This window comes from Schistocerca nitens, chromosome 8, assembly GCF_023898315.1.
Source record: "Schistocerca nitens isolate TAMUIC-IGC-003100 chromosome 8, iqSchNite1.1, whole genome shotgun sequence".
In the NCBI taxonomy this organism is placed as follows: Eukaryota; Metazoa; Arthropoda; class Insecta; order Orthoptera; family Acrididae; genus Schistocerca; species Schistocerca nitens.
The window spans coordinates 297,289,118-297,304,238 of NC_064621.1; the positions used below are offsets into that span (position 1 = coordinate 297,289,118).

At 39.0% G+C, this 15,121-nt stretch overlaps 1 protein-coding gene across 1 annotated transcript in view; it reads right to left on the bottom strand.

The window, feature by feature from the left end:
• LOC126199531 (uncharacterized) overlaps positions 1–15,121 on the bottom strand; it is a 240,416-nt gene that overhangs the window by 12,742 nt on the left and 212,553 nt on the right. The window contains exon 14 of the mRNA XM_049936451.1: positions 10,270–10,377. Within this exon, the coding sequence (XP_049792408.1) occupies positions 10,270–10,377 (108 nt within the window). The remainder of the gene's footprint in view (positions 1–10,269; positions 10,378–15,121) is intronic.

Below are 15,121 nucleotides of genomic sequence, written 5' to 3' on the forward strand. Positions count from 1 at the left end.
GTCTTCTTGTCTCTAATTACACGTCTCATGCAAAATACTGGATTTCTTTGCAAATATAGATTATAAATAACGATACTTTATAAAATATTGTTAATAAAGATTGAATTAATTAAAAAACATTATAAATATATTACCAAGTTTATAAAAAATCGATAACAGAGAATTTATGTATGCATCGAAAACGGAGATTTTTTCTGTGCTACATGAAATCAGAAACAAGAAGACGTGTAGTTTAATAAAAATTATGATTATGTATAAGTTAATTCGCTTATATTTGTCGAATTTTATCGTTCAACAATGTACGTATTCGAACCGAAAGAAAAACATTAAACGAAAAAAATACAATAGCGAGACTCGAATAACCAATCCATTGTCTACCCGGTTACCATTCTCCAGCGCAATGGAGGGAGCCACACCCGAAATATACTCGTAAATTACTGAATCAAAGTTTGTTGGATATCTTCAAAATCGGTTTTCTCTAGAATGTTTGAGAGTTGCATTGATTGCTTCGGATGACTGATATTTGACTTCTAATCTTCAAGTACCATAAATAAAGAAAATTACAAAAATCCGATCTTCATATAGTCTCCTTGTAAGTAAGCAAACATCAGCATTTGTTTACCCGCCAGAACTAGTGTGTCATATTCCATTCAGTCTATAGCAGCTATGACGTATACTTTTCAGGTAATCCTTTACGTTGAAAGATCCTGTCGTCTACACCCGAAACTGCGCGCGCTAGGCAGTCCAATGGGGAATCCTACTACGCCCAAATTAGTTAACTGTTTTGAGAAACAGTACCTACTATAAGACAGGGTGAATCAAAGTAACTCTCCAATCAAGGTGGCATTGAACCACTTGAAAGGGCTTTCATTCTCTCTCTCTCTCTCTCTCTCTCTCTCTCTCTCTCTCTCTCATACACACATACAAGCATGGACTCACGCATACACGCACGCACGCATGCACGCGCGCGCTCACGCCAATGTATATTGTATTTATGTAGAAATTACATTATATTTATATACAACAGACTCAAACACTGAAACATAGTTGCTAACTCATTATTGGTTCAAATGGCTCTGAGCACTATAGGACTTAACATCTATGGTCATCAGTCCCCTAGGACTTAGAACTACTTAAACCTAACTAACCTAAGGTCATCACACAACACCCAGTCATCACGAGGCAGAGAAAATCCCTAACCCCGCCGGGAATCGAACCCGGGCGCGGGAAGCGAGAACGCTACCACACGACCACTAGCTGCGGACATAACTCATTATTACTCTGACATAATGATGCACTGTATCTATCTAGTTACAAACGAAACAGTTCAAACAAGGTGGTCATGTACATTTCTTAAGATGGTTTAAGTAAATCACATGATTATCTGATGTATGGTTGGTATAAACTGAGAACCCAGAACATTTAATCACCTACCTGATTTCCGGGTATGTTCACTTTTGGCACAGGTAACAGCAGCGGCGCGTCGTGGTATGGAAGCAATGAGGCCTCGGAAGCTCGCTTGCGGGAGTTATCACCACAGCTGCACTCACAACATACCTAATTCCCGTACATTCAGGGAAGGGCGCGATGAGCTCTGACGCCACGTTCAATCACATCCCATATGTTTTCGATTGGTGTCAGATCTGTGCGGGGTGGAGGCCACCACATCAATTGGAACTCATCGTTGTGTTCCTCGAACCACTCCATCGCACTCCTGGTCTTGTGATACGGCACATTATCCTGTTGACAAAGCCACTGCCGTCGGGAAACATGATCGTCATGAAGCGACGTACGTGGTCTGCAACCAGTGTTGGACACTCCCTGGCCGTCATGCTGCCTTCACGATCTCCACTGGACCCATGGATGCCCGCGTGAATGTTCCCCAGAGCATAACTGAGCCGCCGCCAGTTTGTCCCACAGTACAGATGTCAAGAGCTGTTCCCCTGGAACATGACGGATTGCCGCCCTCACATCGGCATGCTGAAGAAGGTATCGGGGTTCATCATACCAAGCAACGCTCTGCCACTGCGCCAACGTCCAGTGCTGATGGTCACGTGCCCATTTCAGTCGTATTTGCTGATATCGTGGTACTGACATTGACACATACATGGGTCGTTGGTGGCAGAGACCCATCGTTAGGAGCGTCTGATTCACTGTGTGTTCAGACAAACTTGTACTCTGTCCAGCATTAAATTCCGATGACAGTTCCGCCAGAGTTTGCCTCCTGTACTTCTTTACCAGTCTGCCCAGCCAACGACGTCCAACATCTGTAATAAGGGATGGCCGCCCAATCCCACGACGTCTGGACGTGGTTTCACCTTGGTTTCGTCACATGTTGAGGACACTGAGCACAGCACTCTGGAACAACCGACAAGTCGTGCTGTTTCCGAAATGCTCGTGCCGAGCCTCCGGGACATCACAATCTGCCCTCGGTCAAACTCATATAGAATACGCGCTTTCCCCATTCAACAAACAGTCAGCACGCTCACTGATACTACATGCACCATGCGTATTTCTGACTAGCAGTTGACGCTGCCATCGCCTGAACGGGTTTATATCGATAGCAGGTCGGCGGCCATAACGTTCTGGCTGATCAGTGCAAGTAATGAAAGTAATAAAGTCACGAAAATTTAATTACAACAATCACTTCCTAACATCTAACTCTAGAAGAGTGTGACTGTGTCTGAAAGAGGACAACATCCAAGAACACATTCCACGAATCATCTTCAATTCTAATTCCAATTTTATTGAATGGTGCAGACTTATGCATTATAATGTGAACGGAGCGCACAGTTATCGCTCTTTCGCGTTATGAATCTGAAGAAAGTTCCTGTTCATCGATGGAGGGTTTCACATTGTATAGTACACGAGAAAGGCAGTGTGGTCAACAAGCAAATAAACAAATTTCGACATGAATAAGTGTTGAAGCTAGTTAAGTGGAAATGCTTCTCTTGACCTCTGACCAAATGAGAGAAAATGCGAAAATTGGCAGGTTTGGCAAAAGCTCATTGAACGTAACATTTTATTTATGTACGAATTATTGCATTAATTATTTCAAATACATAAGTAACGCACATAAAAACGATTCTACATATTATTCCAGTGGAGAGTTTCATATTGTACGGAATACGACAAAGACTTTCTGAAAAACAAGGAAATCGACAAATTTCGACATAAATATTTGTCAAAGATAGTTAAGTGGAAATACTTCTCTTGACCTATGACCACTGAAAACACCTTTAACATAAAAGGCGAAAGGCGTCAAAAATTAAATATTATTAGAAACAATTAAAAATGCAACATCTCGTTAACATGTGCTGGGTAAAATATGAAATACCGGAGGGATGGAAAATAACATAGGTCATTTCAATACGTAAGAAAAGTGAAAGAAGTAATATCATACATCTAACTATAGATGCATATGTATTCTCAATATTGCTTACAAAGTCTACATCAAAATACTAAATGAAACACTGCGAAATATCTCGGATATATTTTGAGTAAAGTAACAAGCAGGTTTTCGAAAGGGAAAATCATACACAGATTGTTTTACACTGAAATAGATAAGTCAGAAGAGACGAGAATTTAATCTGGAAATTTATCTAGCATTTGTGTATTATGGCGAAGCATTTATCAGAACTCACAGAGACAAGCTATGGGTAGTAATAGAAAAAAGAGGAATCCCTGAACATCTGATCCAAGTCGCAAACAGCCTGTCTGTCATCGGCAAAATTAGAACTGATACGGTAAAGTTATCACAGGTGAAGTGCAAACAAATCAAATAGTAAAACAACAGTGTAGTTTGTCACCAGATTATTCAGTATTTATATATATGGCATGATCAGGGAATGGAAAATACATAGAACACTATCAGGCGTAAATCCTGGGAGGAATAAAAATATTAAGATGACGTTATTCGGGGTGATCAAATTATCATACGGGAGAGCGAAAACAAATTACAAATGACATTACATAAACTAAATGACACAAGTGCAAGCTAAAATCTGACAATATCTACAAATAAAACTAAAACCATGGTCTTTTTATGTATTCACCCTGTACGAACAAAAGTAGTCTTCAGTAATAAGCAAATAGAACAGGTAGCCCATTTCAAGTATTTAGGATATGACGTGTCATATGATCAGACTATGGATATACAGAAGAAAACTAATACTTACCAGCGTACGTGTGGCACAATTATAATAACCTCTAAAGGTAAAATAAGGAAGAGCCACAATTGAAATTTTATAAAGTCGTGGCAATTCCTACATTATTACATAGAGCAGATAGTTGGATGCTGAGAAGGAAAGGTTTCCGGCAACTAGAAACTTCAGAAATGAAATTATTAAGAACTGTGCAAAACTACTCTAGGGGAGACAAAATTAGAAACTAAGTAATAAGGGAACAGTTAGGAATCCAACCAATAACCCAAAAGACAATGCAATACCAATAAAAATAGAGAGAGCACTTACTTCGCATGTCACTACTAAAACTTCCTAAACTAGCCATAGATTATAAACCATGGGGTAAAAAATGTCGTGTGAAGAGGGCCTCCCATCGGGTAGACCGTTCGCCTGGTGCAAGTCTTTCGAGTTGACGCCACTTCGGCGTCTTGGGCGTCGATGGGGATGAAATGATGATGATTAGGACAACACAGTACCCAGCCCCTGAGCGGAGAAAATCTCCGACCCAGCCGGGAATCGAACCCGGGCCCTCAGGATTGACATTCAGTCACGCTGACCACTCAGCTACCGGGGGCGGAAACCAGGGGGTAAGAGCATTGCGGGAAGACAGGAGATGAGCTTCTGAGACCGGAACAGGCGATAGACCTCACTCTGGAATGGCGGAAGAAGCAGACATCTTTACAGATGTGGATGGATCACTGTGCCCAATGCTCGACTTCCGTCTGTTGATGATAAGACTATTTCCTGGTATTACAGCTGATATGTCTGATTACTCGTTTAATATAGCCACACCACCTTCACTTGTTCATAAAAGAATAGTTCTTGACTTCATAATTTTTTTGACGTCTCGTTTGGCATCAGTGTTCTAAACAGTGGCTACAACACACATTCAAACGTAGTCGACATCAACATGAAGAATATCACAGAAACTGTTATTTCTGAGGAACAAAGTGGTTTTACATAGGGTCGTTCGTACACGAGCACAGTGTTTGGAATTAAGAACATTACAGAAAAATTCATAGAACGTAATCTAGAAATTCATATGGATTCAATCGACCTTGAGAAGGTTTTTATTGTGTGAGCCGAGACAGCCTATGGAAGACTGTCTGAATGCTGATGTCCTTATCACCTAAAAGAGGTACTGAAATGTCTTTATAAAAATCCAAGCATTGAAATAAATATAGATAGAAATCAATTAGAAGAAACAATTGTTAGTTCTAGGTGTAATTCAACGGTGTGGACTATCACCTACACTTTTGAATACTTACACTGACTTCGTTCTTCATAAATGGAACTCAAAAGTAAGATAGTGAGTTATGAGTACCCGAATGTGCTTCTGTTGGGAAATGATACAGTTTTTATTCAAATGAACGTATGTGACCTCCAAAGATCAGTATACCAGCTGAACGAAATACGAAATGAATACCATTTAAAAGTTTCTAGTAACAAAAAGAATATAATGCCATTCCGGGGAAAATATGGAATGAAATTAAATATTGTTTCAGATAATTAATATTGTTTCAGATTGTTTCTCGAATGTCTCACTTAGGTTGTGATATAAACTTTGATTTTGACTCCGATATTGACTGTAAGACAAATTCTAAGCTCTCTGTGGTACAATTAACCGAAAGTTAGGCTTTAAGTACAAAAATATATCACCACGAAATTCGGTAATGTGATGGCGCTTCGTGAAATTTGGAGACAGCATCTTATGAGGACGCTAGGTCCTAGAATTCTCCAAAAGCTCCTGCATTTCAAACCTACTGGGAAAGGAGATATTGGAAGACCTCGGAAAAGATGGCAATGGTTTTGTCGATGAACTTTGTTTTGACAATGTTAATGTGTTAATTTTAAAACATAAACATACGTGACAATTCAGAAGGCAAATAGCAATTACAAACGGCTATAGCTGTTTAATGCATAACGATACAGAAATAAGAATTACAGAAAATATGAGAGAATGTTCAAAATTTTTACCGTTTGCAAGCACATGGAACCGGAAGCTGGTGCACGTGCAATGACGGGTAATTATGTTTTTATGATATACTCGTAAGCGAAATGGCGCATTCCGTACACTCGTAAGCGAAATGGCGCATTCCGTACAGAAGCTATTCCGCGTGTCAGAATTTAACAACTGTTCTGTCATCAGTGTGAAGAGAAGATTTCCTCAGAGTTACAATGAAGCACTTCCAAATCCAGCAACTTTGGCAGATGGCATTGTAAGTTTGATGAAATACGATGTTTGTGTAAATGAAAACGTACAGGCCAGCCACATCTATCAGAACAAAACGTTGAAAGAATTCTCTTTTCGTTTGAACTTAGTCTATGGAAATCGACGGTGAAAGCCAATAGAGAGCTACAAAAGCAACAAGTAACTGTTTGGCGTGTTTTAAAAACGAAGCTCAAAATGAAACCGTTGTATAAATCTTGCTAGACATGATGACGCTGTGTTATTTTCTTGGCTCTTTTCATGGATTTATTTGAAAGACCTTGTGCATCTGCCGCCTTTGCCGTAAACGGTTGTAAGACGTGTATATTTCTATTGTCTATTGTCAAACCACAATTTATGAAAGATGTTTATATTTTATTAATAGGATTAAGTAGGAATAATTAATATTTGTCATGTTGGAAATAATTGTGGTAGCGGGGAATGTCTGCACCAAAGTATTGTTGACAAGAGAGACCGCAAATTGATATAATTTTAAAAAGGGCGGGAGAGACCGCGTATGGATACCTTTTAAGAAAAGAGCGGGAAAGACCGCGCATTGATACATTTTGTAAAGGTAGCAGGGATTGTCTGCACCAGAAAGCATTGTTGGCACGAGAGACCGCACTTTAGCGTCCGTAGGAAGTCAGTAGTAAGCGAGATGTGAAGCGAGTTGGTAGCAGGTCCGAAGCGAGAGGTTGAGAGGAGTAATGTGCCTGCCAGCCACCAGCTATGATTTACAAGAGATTATAAACGGATCTACAGAGACATCAACTAACAATTATCATAAGCGGAACTAATATTATTGAATTATTTTCTTTGCCAAACTCAAGACAACTCAAGATATGTTTGCGCAATGCTAGTTGTAAGATTATTGTAAAAAGTAAGTCCCATTTGAACGTTTGTAAAATCATTTCATTACCAACAGTAAATATTTGAAGCGTTTTCAGACTATAATTAATTTTTGCCAGCAACGTTGCATTACTGATTATAATCCATCCCAAAAATCATCAACATAAAACTTTGCAAAAATTTTAATGTTGTCAAGAAAAAGTGTAACTATGAATTACGTAACTTCAGTCAAATTAATTAAAGAATAACGTCAGATTTGGTAATAAATACAGCCACTTATTATGACAGCCCACCAGCAGTTAATAGAGTATAGTAAACCAGAGTAAGTATATTCATGTCGCAGTTCGATGGCGATCCAGTAACAGTAAAAAAAAAAAAGGTAAGGAACAGTTTTGGGTTATTGCAGATAACGACTGAGGGCCACACGACGATGACACATTCTATGTTTCGTCGAAATAATCCGAAAATCACTTTTAAAAAGCAGCAATTAAATTTGTATGCGAAGATTGAGAAAGAGAATAAATTTCAAAGGGAAGATTTCATTTGTTATTATTAAGCAAGAGATAGAAATCCTAAGGGAAGGTTACATAGGTTATTGTAAAAGGGAAGGTTATCAATAACAAAAGAGGTATAGAGGAGACGGGAAGGTTTCACGGTACCAAAATTCAAAACGCTCATTTCCAATGGACTAGTATTGGTTGCTCCACATATGCTTCAGAATGTATGGCGTCAAATGGATTAATACTTAGATGTTGTACGCATGACAGATGGAGTGACACAGAAGCGTATGAAGTATTTACGTTCTTTGCTATTCTTAGCGATGTATCGCTGAGCTATATTCATTATCAGTTGCTCTATACAGTTACTACACATTTTACTCTTAGTATTACACAAATATTTTTAACTTTACAAGGCTGACCGGAGGGATAATTATTACATCAGGCAGTGTCACCAAGGATAAATTTTTAAATGCTGAAAACATAAGTAAGGAAATCAACGATACAACAGAAAAAATAATTTATTTGCAAATCCAATTACTTGTTTCGAAGTCTCTATAGTATTTAGAAAGGAGGACTTAACTGTTTTCAACATCACAGTGATTATTGTCGTATGTGGAAGTTCGTGATTTCATACTAAAATAAGAAAATACGTCACGTAGATAAGGAGCAAACAGTGTGTTGCACCGCCGTGATACCGGTATAAAAGGGCAAAAAGGTAATGTAGCTTTCATTCTGTTGTGTTAACGAACAGTACGCGTAAATGTTGATAAGGAAAAGTGAGGAGAAATTCGTACTTCTGTAAAAATATTGCTGCGCTAAGAATTATGAGCAGTGTCCTACAGCCAGCTCGGGATTTTGACAACCTATCGCGCCATTTGGACAGAATTTGGCGCGATATCCGTCAGGAGCACATCCAACAACTGTAATGATCAATACCAAGCTGAATAATTGGTTCCTTGAGGGTCAGAGATGGAGCAATGCGTTATTGACTTGATCAATTTGTGAAGCTCTTTCTCTTTAACAAACCACTTAATTTTTCTGAAATTGTAACCATTTGTTTATGTGTACATGTACACAACATCTACCGATTTCCGTCCCGTTCTGATATTTCCGTTCCATTTTAATATTTCCTTCGTGGTATGTCGTTTCTTTTGACTTGGAGTGCGTCAATGTTCAGGGCATCATTGTTGGAGACTAAGTCACTGGTCCTTTCTTCATTGAGGTAATAACGGGTAAAGATACACACAACATTTTACTGTAGAAGATGTATGTTGTTCCAGTACTCTGTGTGCCCGATTCGTTACTCGCCTGTGGCTAAGAGAGCCCTCACCCATCTCTTTCCTGGATATGAACAGAGACTTGGCAAACGTACCACTGTAGACGGTGGGCATTTCGAACACTTAATAACAGAAATGGTATTTTAAGGTAGTGTTTATGACCACATTCTTTTGTTATTTCCGTTCTGTTGGTGATCTAATATTGTAGTTCCGTTGGACAATACCAACATTCGCTTAAGAAAGCAATTGGTTTCGTTTTCAAAATCGGTAAGTCCTAACCTCTAAATATTGTAATTCCTACTAAATTACTTAATCTGACTTAGAAAAGCGAAACATCGTCAGTCTGTCTCTTTTAGAGCTATGATACTAGCAGTGTATCCCTACAGTTAAGTCTAAGTTATTAAACTGTTGCAAAATTTACGATTGCATTTGGTACTAATTGCGGTTCCCACTAATTTCATATTGTCAGTATAGGGTGTGCAACAGGACATTTTGTCTTATTTTGTAAGTGATTTATCTTTGGAGAGCGTATAACTGTAATCAGCTAGTCCATAAATTATAAATTATGATTTCTTTGGATAAAATACGAAATAGTAAAATTTACGATGGTTTAGAAACATTGTAATATACTCGTAGTCCCCCTTTAGTGCTGTAGGATTAACACAGTTATGAAAAGAAACTATAAGTCATTTAGTGATGACTTTTCCACATTAGATTGTGGTGGAAGCATATACACATTATGATATCTTAAACGGTTCAGAAGATATCTGAGATGAACAGCTTAGCTGTATCACACTCTATGTTCCAGCGTATTTACGATGATATTTTGTCAAAAAAGTATATATTTTTCTGTAACATTATATTATACACAACATTTTTACATTCTCATGTCGTTTACATTTTAATCCAAACTAATCACGTCAAAGGTAACAACATAAAAATGGAACTGGCCGTTAGAGATAGTACGTACGTTTCGAAATACTGCTTCATCCGAAGCTAATAACTTACAGGGTGAATGGACATGATATATTTACAGTCAGTTCCACAAGAAAGTGTACGTCGTTATTTGTATGAAATGAAAGACACTATTATAAATATATGTTTACATGAAAGTACATGTTATCACTAATTGCACAATTACCTAATAGTTAATCCATTATGGCTTGGCACCTTAACCCTCTCCCCGGTGAATCATCCACGTTTTCAAGCTCTAAATATCGTTTGACCCACTTCGCAAAGAATGTCTTTACCTTTCTATGAATTTTATCAGCAGCTCCACATGAAAGCTTTGGTCCCTTTGGATGATTTACCAGGAACACTGCCCCATGACGCTTCACATATTTTGCACTCATTTTAAACTGCAACCGACAGAACTAAACATTCATCTCTCACACTGTTTATCTACACACTGTTCAAAAGCACATTGATTACAGATTAGAGACTGCTACCAGAGATGTCGCTGCGGAAGTTACATTTAAAATTATGGCTTACTCTTTCTTGTGGAACTGACTGTAGGTAAAATTTATTTACTCACTTAGTAAGAACGCTACTGCAATCCTAAAATAACTCACCAATTTTTCGCTGTATTGATGTGATTATTTCATCGTTTCCCGTCTTATACTAAACTTTCCATCTACATTCAGCTACTACACCAACATCTTCAATACCAAACAAACGTTCGTAAATTATGTACATGAATAGAATCAAATTCTTCATATAAATTTTAACACCTTCCATGTCGTTGAATAAGATTTAAATAGAGTATCTAATGAATCTACTTCATTCTTATGAAAGAATAACAACAGTTACATCACGAAATCCTCGACATCCATCACTGCAGCACCATCAGCACTCGACAGGTCCCAAAATGCACACCAATACCACAATACCGCAAGTAACTTTAGTGGTGAGTCATCGGAACCACAATCCAGGCGACCGCTGAACTGTGTATCCGACAACATATTTGTTGTTTTGTCTGTTTTTACTAGAGAACTGTTTCATCAGTAAATAATGAACACGCATAATTGCTTTCGGTAATAGAACACTCAAGTATTTCATTGTATGGCTGGAGACGATACGGGATGCTGCACGTAGAACAGCTTTCGATGTCAAATTGAACAACGAAGGAGATAGTGACCAAGAAGCGACTGTCTCAGACGTCATACAGCCGAACAATAGAAAATTCTTCACGGAATGTCCCTCGGCATGACTCTGGAAACGTTCATCGACGGCGGTGTCAGTGCCTCTCAGCATCACTCTTTCTTCAGCTCAGTTTTACCTGAAAGCACGCCAGATGAATTTAAATGCCTCTCAAGAAAATAAAATAAAAAATTTTGAAAATAAAGAAAAGTAGCAACCGAACGTAATCGTGAGATAACGTCGTGCTATTTTTGAAAAAAAAAATGGCAACATCGTCACTTTCTGTTACACCTGACATCGTAGTAAAACTACTTACCCTCGTACCACAACACCTTCCTCAGCTTCTGGAATGGCATGTCGAACAGGAGTGTCATCAGAACAGAACTTCCCATAATCCAAAATACTTCGGATAGATCGAACTGTAAAGCAGAATAAAACTTAAATACTTATTTCCAACACAGTTGTTATGGGGACCAGCAACTCAGTATACATTGCCGGAAAAAAATTAGTACACCTGGAAAGAGGACGTCTATTTAGTCCAATGACGGTTTATGCCACCTGCGGGTACTAGATGTACTAACGTCAAAGTCGTCCACCGACTGATAGCGTAGTGCCATAGCTACCAGAGTGCAATCTGTGTCTACCGTTTAATAGCGAATGCTCACAGCCAGAAGACTCAGTGTGGTGCAAAAGTGAGAAGCAAGCAGGCAATCATGCCACGGACATGCATTCGTGCTTCCTACTGAGAGAGTTTGAAAGGTATCAGATTGTGGCCTTCCGATGGCGGGACGTGATGCATCAGTTACGCAACGATGCTGGTTGCAGTAATCAGATTAATTTCTCACACCCATAGACAAGGTTCTAACCGTCCACGTTGCACACACGCCCGCCAGAGTTTGTCGTATTGCATGGGCTGCAATGGCAGATCGTACAGTTATCAAAGAACAGATAGGAGGGCTTGCGAGGCGAGGCGTGTCCACATGAACTCTTGCGAACCGGTTATTGGCCGGACGGCCGTTGTGGCCGAGCGGTTCTAGGCGCTTCAGTCCGGAACCGCGTTGCTGCTACGGTCGCAGGTTCGAATTCTGCCTCGGGCATGGATGTGCATGATGTCCTTAGGTTAGTTAAGTTTAAGTAGTTGTAAGTCTAGGGGACTGATGCCCTCAGATGTTAAGTTCCATAGTGTTTAGAGCCATTTTTTCTTTTTGGTTATTGGCCGTGGGACTACGGGCATGAACATCTCTGGCTCGCCTTCCACTTAGGCCACAGCATCGACATGCACGGCTCGGCTGGTACCGTCAGAGGATCACTTGGATGGAATAGCGTGCCGCGATCCGCAGCGTTGAAAGTAGATACTGCCTGCATACAAGTGATGGTCGTTTGCATGTACGACTTAGACCTGGTGAGAGCTGTCTCGCATAGTGCATTCGTCCAAAGTACAGTGGCCCCAAGTCAGGCCTTACGGTCGGGGATGCGACAAGCTACAGCTCTGTTTCATCTTTAGTGTTTCGGGAGCGGACGCCACTCAGTGCTCGATACGAGCAGAATGCTCTTACACCCGTTGTTTTTCCTTTCTTGCAGCAGGAAGACCAAGTGTTGTTTCAACAGGATAATGCTCGCCCATACACTGTCCATTAAATTCAACGTGCTCTGCAAGATTTTTGTATGTCCATCCTTTTAGCAGGAGGCTTTTGGACGACGGTCTTTTACTATCGCGACAAAATAAAATACCTACAGCCGTCCTTATGATTTTATTTTATTTTGTTGCAACCAGTTTCAGCGCTTCAATGCGCCATCCTCAGGCTTTTTTTGATGCTTTACAGGTCGATACGATCCCTATATACGTATATCACATTAGTTGCCAGCGTAACTGGATACGCAGATAATGTGTCAGTACTACAACCATCAACTGCCAACCGTCTGGAGAAACATTCAAATACAACATCCAAAGATGCAGCAACTTCCCTGGCCAGCACGATCGGCTGATTTGTCCCAACCGAGCACGTGTGGAATATGATGGGACGAAATGTGCGACTCATCAACCAGCAACAACTCGTTCAGGTCGAGCAGGCGTGACACATGCCCACGGAAGCTTCGGCACGTACTAATATGGGTGTTTCAGCATCGATCGACACCTGATAGCTCAGAATCGTTTGTATTATTGATCTGTTAATGAAATCGTTTCATGTCCTCCGTATGCATTGTTGCAATAATAAATTTTGAGTGAATTGGAAATCTCTAAAAGGGTGTACTAATGTTTTTCGTCACTGTATTTCTAATTTATTAATAAAGGTTTCAGTGAGAGATGTATTTAATGTTTTTTTAGTGGCTCGTTTCGAATATTTTCATTCATTCTCATACAGTATCTGCACTAGAAGGTACAATGTTATTGACGAAACATGCAATACAAAATTTTCAAACACTTTGTGCGCACAGATTACAGTAGTGCAATAAATCTTTTATGACATACCTGCATTTTAATGTTTCACATTTGTCTTTAGATAGTTTCAGTAAAAGAAATGTTATTTGACTGTTTTATGATTACCTCGGTTCATTTAAAATTCGATACATGTCTTTAGTTGATTATAAATAACAATTTGACAGGCACTTTCAATTATTTACATGCTCTGTCTCACCAGACATCATAACGTTACAGCTAAATTGATGAAATTCTCAGATACTATGGCACTATTTTATAAATTACTGATATATCACCAGGTAACTGCTTTACTGAAGCATGAATAATTTCTAAAAAGAGCAAAAAAATTATTGGGTATAAGTTCAGACTGTTCGTTTATCAGATCGTCTGGTTCCTTTACCTTTCGTTTATATATTTCCCATTCTTCGAGAATGCCTTAGGTGATACGTTTAAAATTTTGGTAATATTCTCAGCACTACCTGCTGTATGTTTTGTGCTTCGCAAACGAAGCCCAAAAGCAGTCTTGTTGGCTGGGCTAATATGTTCTTCGTATCAAGTGATAAACGTCTGACCATTTTCACCTGTATAAGAACTATCACACGTTCCATATTTTAATCTATACACACCAGATCCAAAGCAGTTGTTTTTTTCATTTTTTACATTTTTCTGTCTTAGTCTGAACCTGAATTGACCTACTGTTCTAAATAGTATTTTGTACTTCTTAGGGAAAGCATGCGATAACTTTTCCTTAATAGGGTACAATATTTTAATGTAATAACCTTTCTTCTTCTTTACGAGGATTTTTTCCGATTTTATATAGTTTTTTAGAATCTGTGTAACTAAGCTTCTCTTAAAAACATTGGCCACCGATACTTGTTTGCCGATACATAACTTCCGTCGTTCCATTTCATCTAACGGAAGCTTACATAGGCGAGCTTCCACAGAAAAGAACCTGTCTTTTTATGTTTTGGTGGATGGCCGGAGTTATCTCCTATTGTTGCATCTTAGTGCGTTGTTTATGACATTGAAATTAGAAATCCTTGAAGAACGCGAAATATACAAAAGGAAGATAAAGGAACCGGACAAACCCATAAACGAACAGCCCTAATTTAAATATGACGACATTTTTTTGCTCTTTTTAAAAGTAATTCGTGGTTCATTAAAGCAGTTAGCTGATGACATATCAGTAGCTAATTTATAAAACAGTTCCATAATGCCTGAGACCTTTATCAATACAGTATTTATGTATTCAGTTGTTACATTATGATCTCTGTAGACACAGAGCATAAACATATGAAGGTGCCTATCAAATTTTATGTGCAAATAATTAAAGGTCCCTATCGAATTTTAGGTGCACCAAGACATTCGTAATACAGCCAAATAACATTTTACAATCTTGCTGGCGAGGGTAGCCACAGCTCCGAGACATTGTGAATAACAACAAGAAACACTCAGCACTCAAGCAAGACTCATTCAGATTATAATAAAAATTATAACAACTAAAAGTCAAGAATGACGAGGAGTTTACAAAAGCCTCTTAGGTG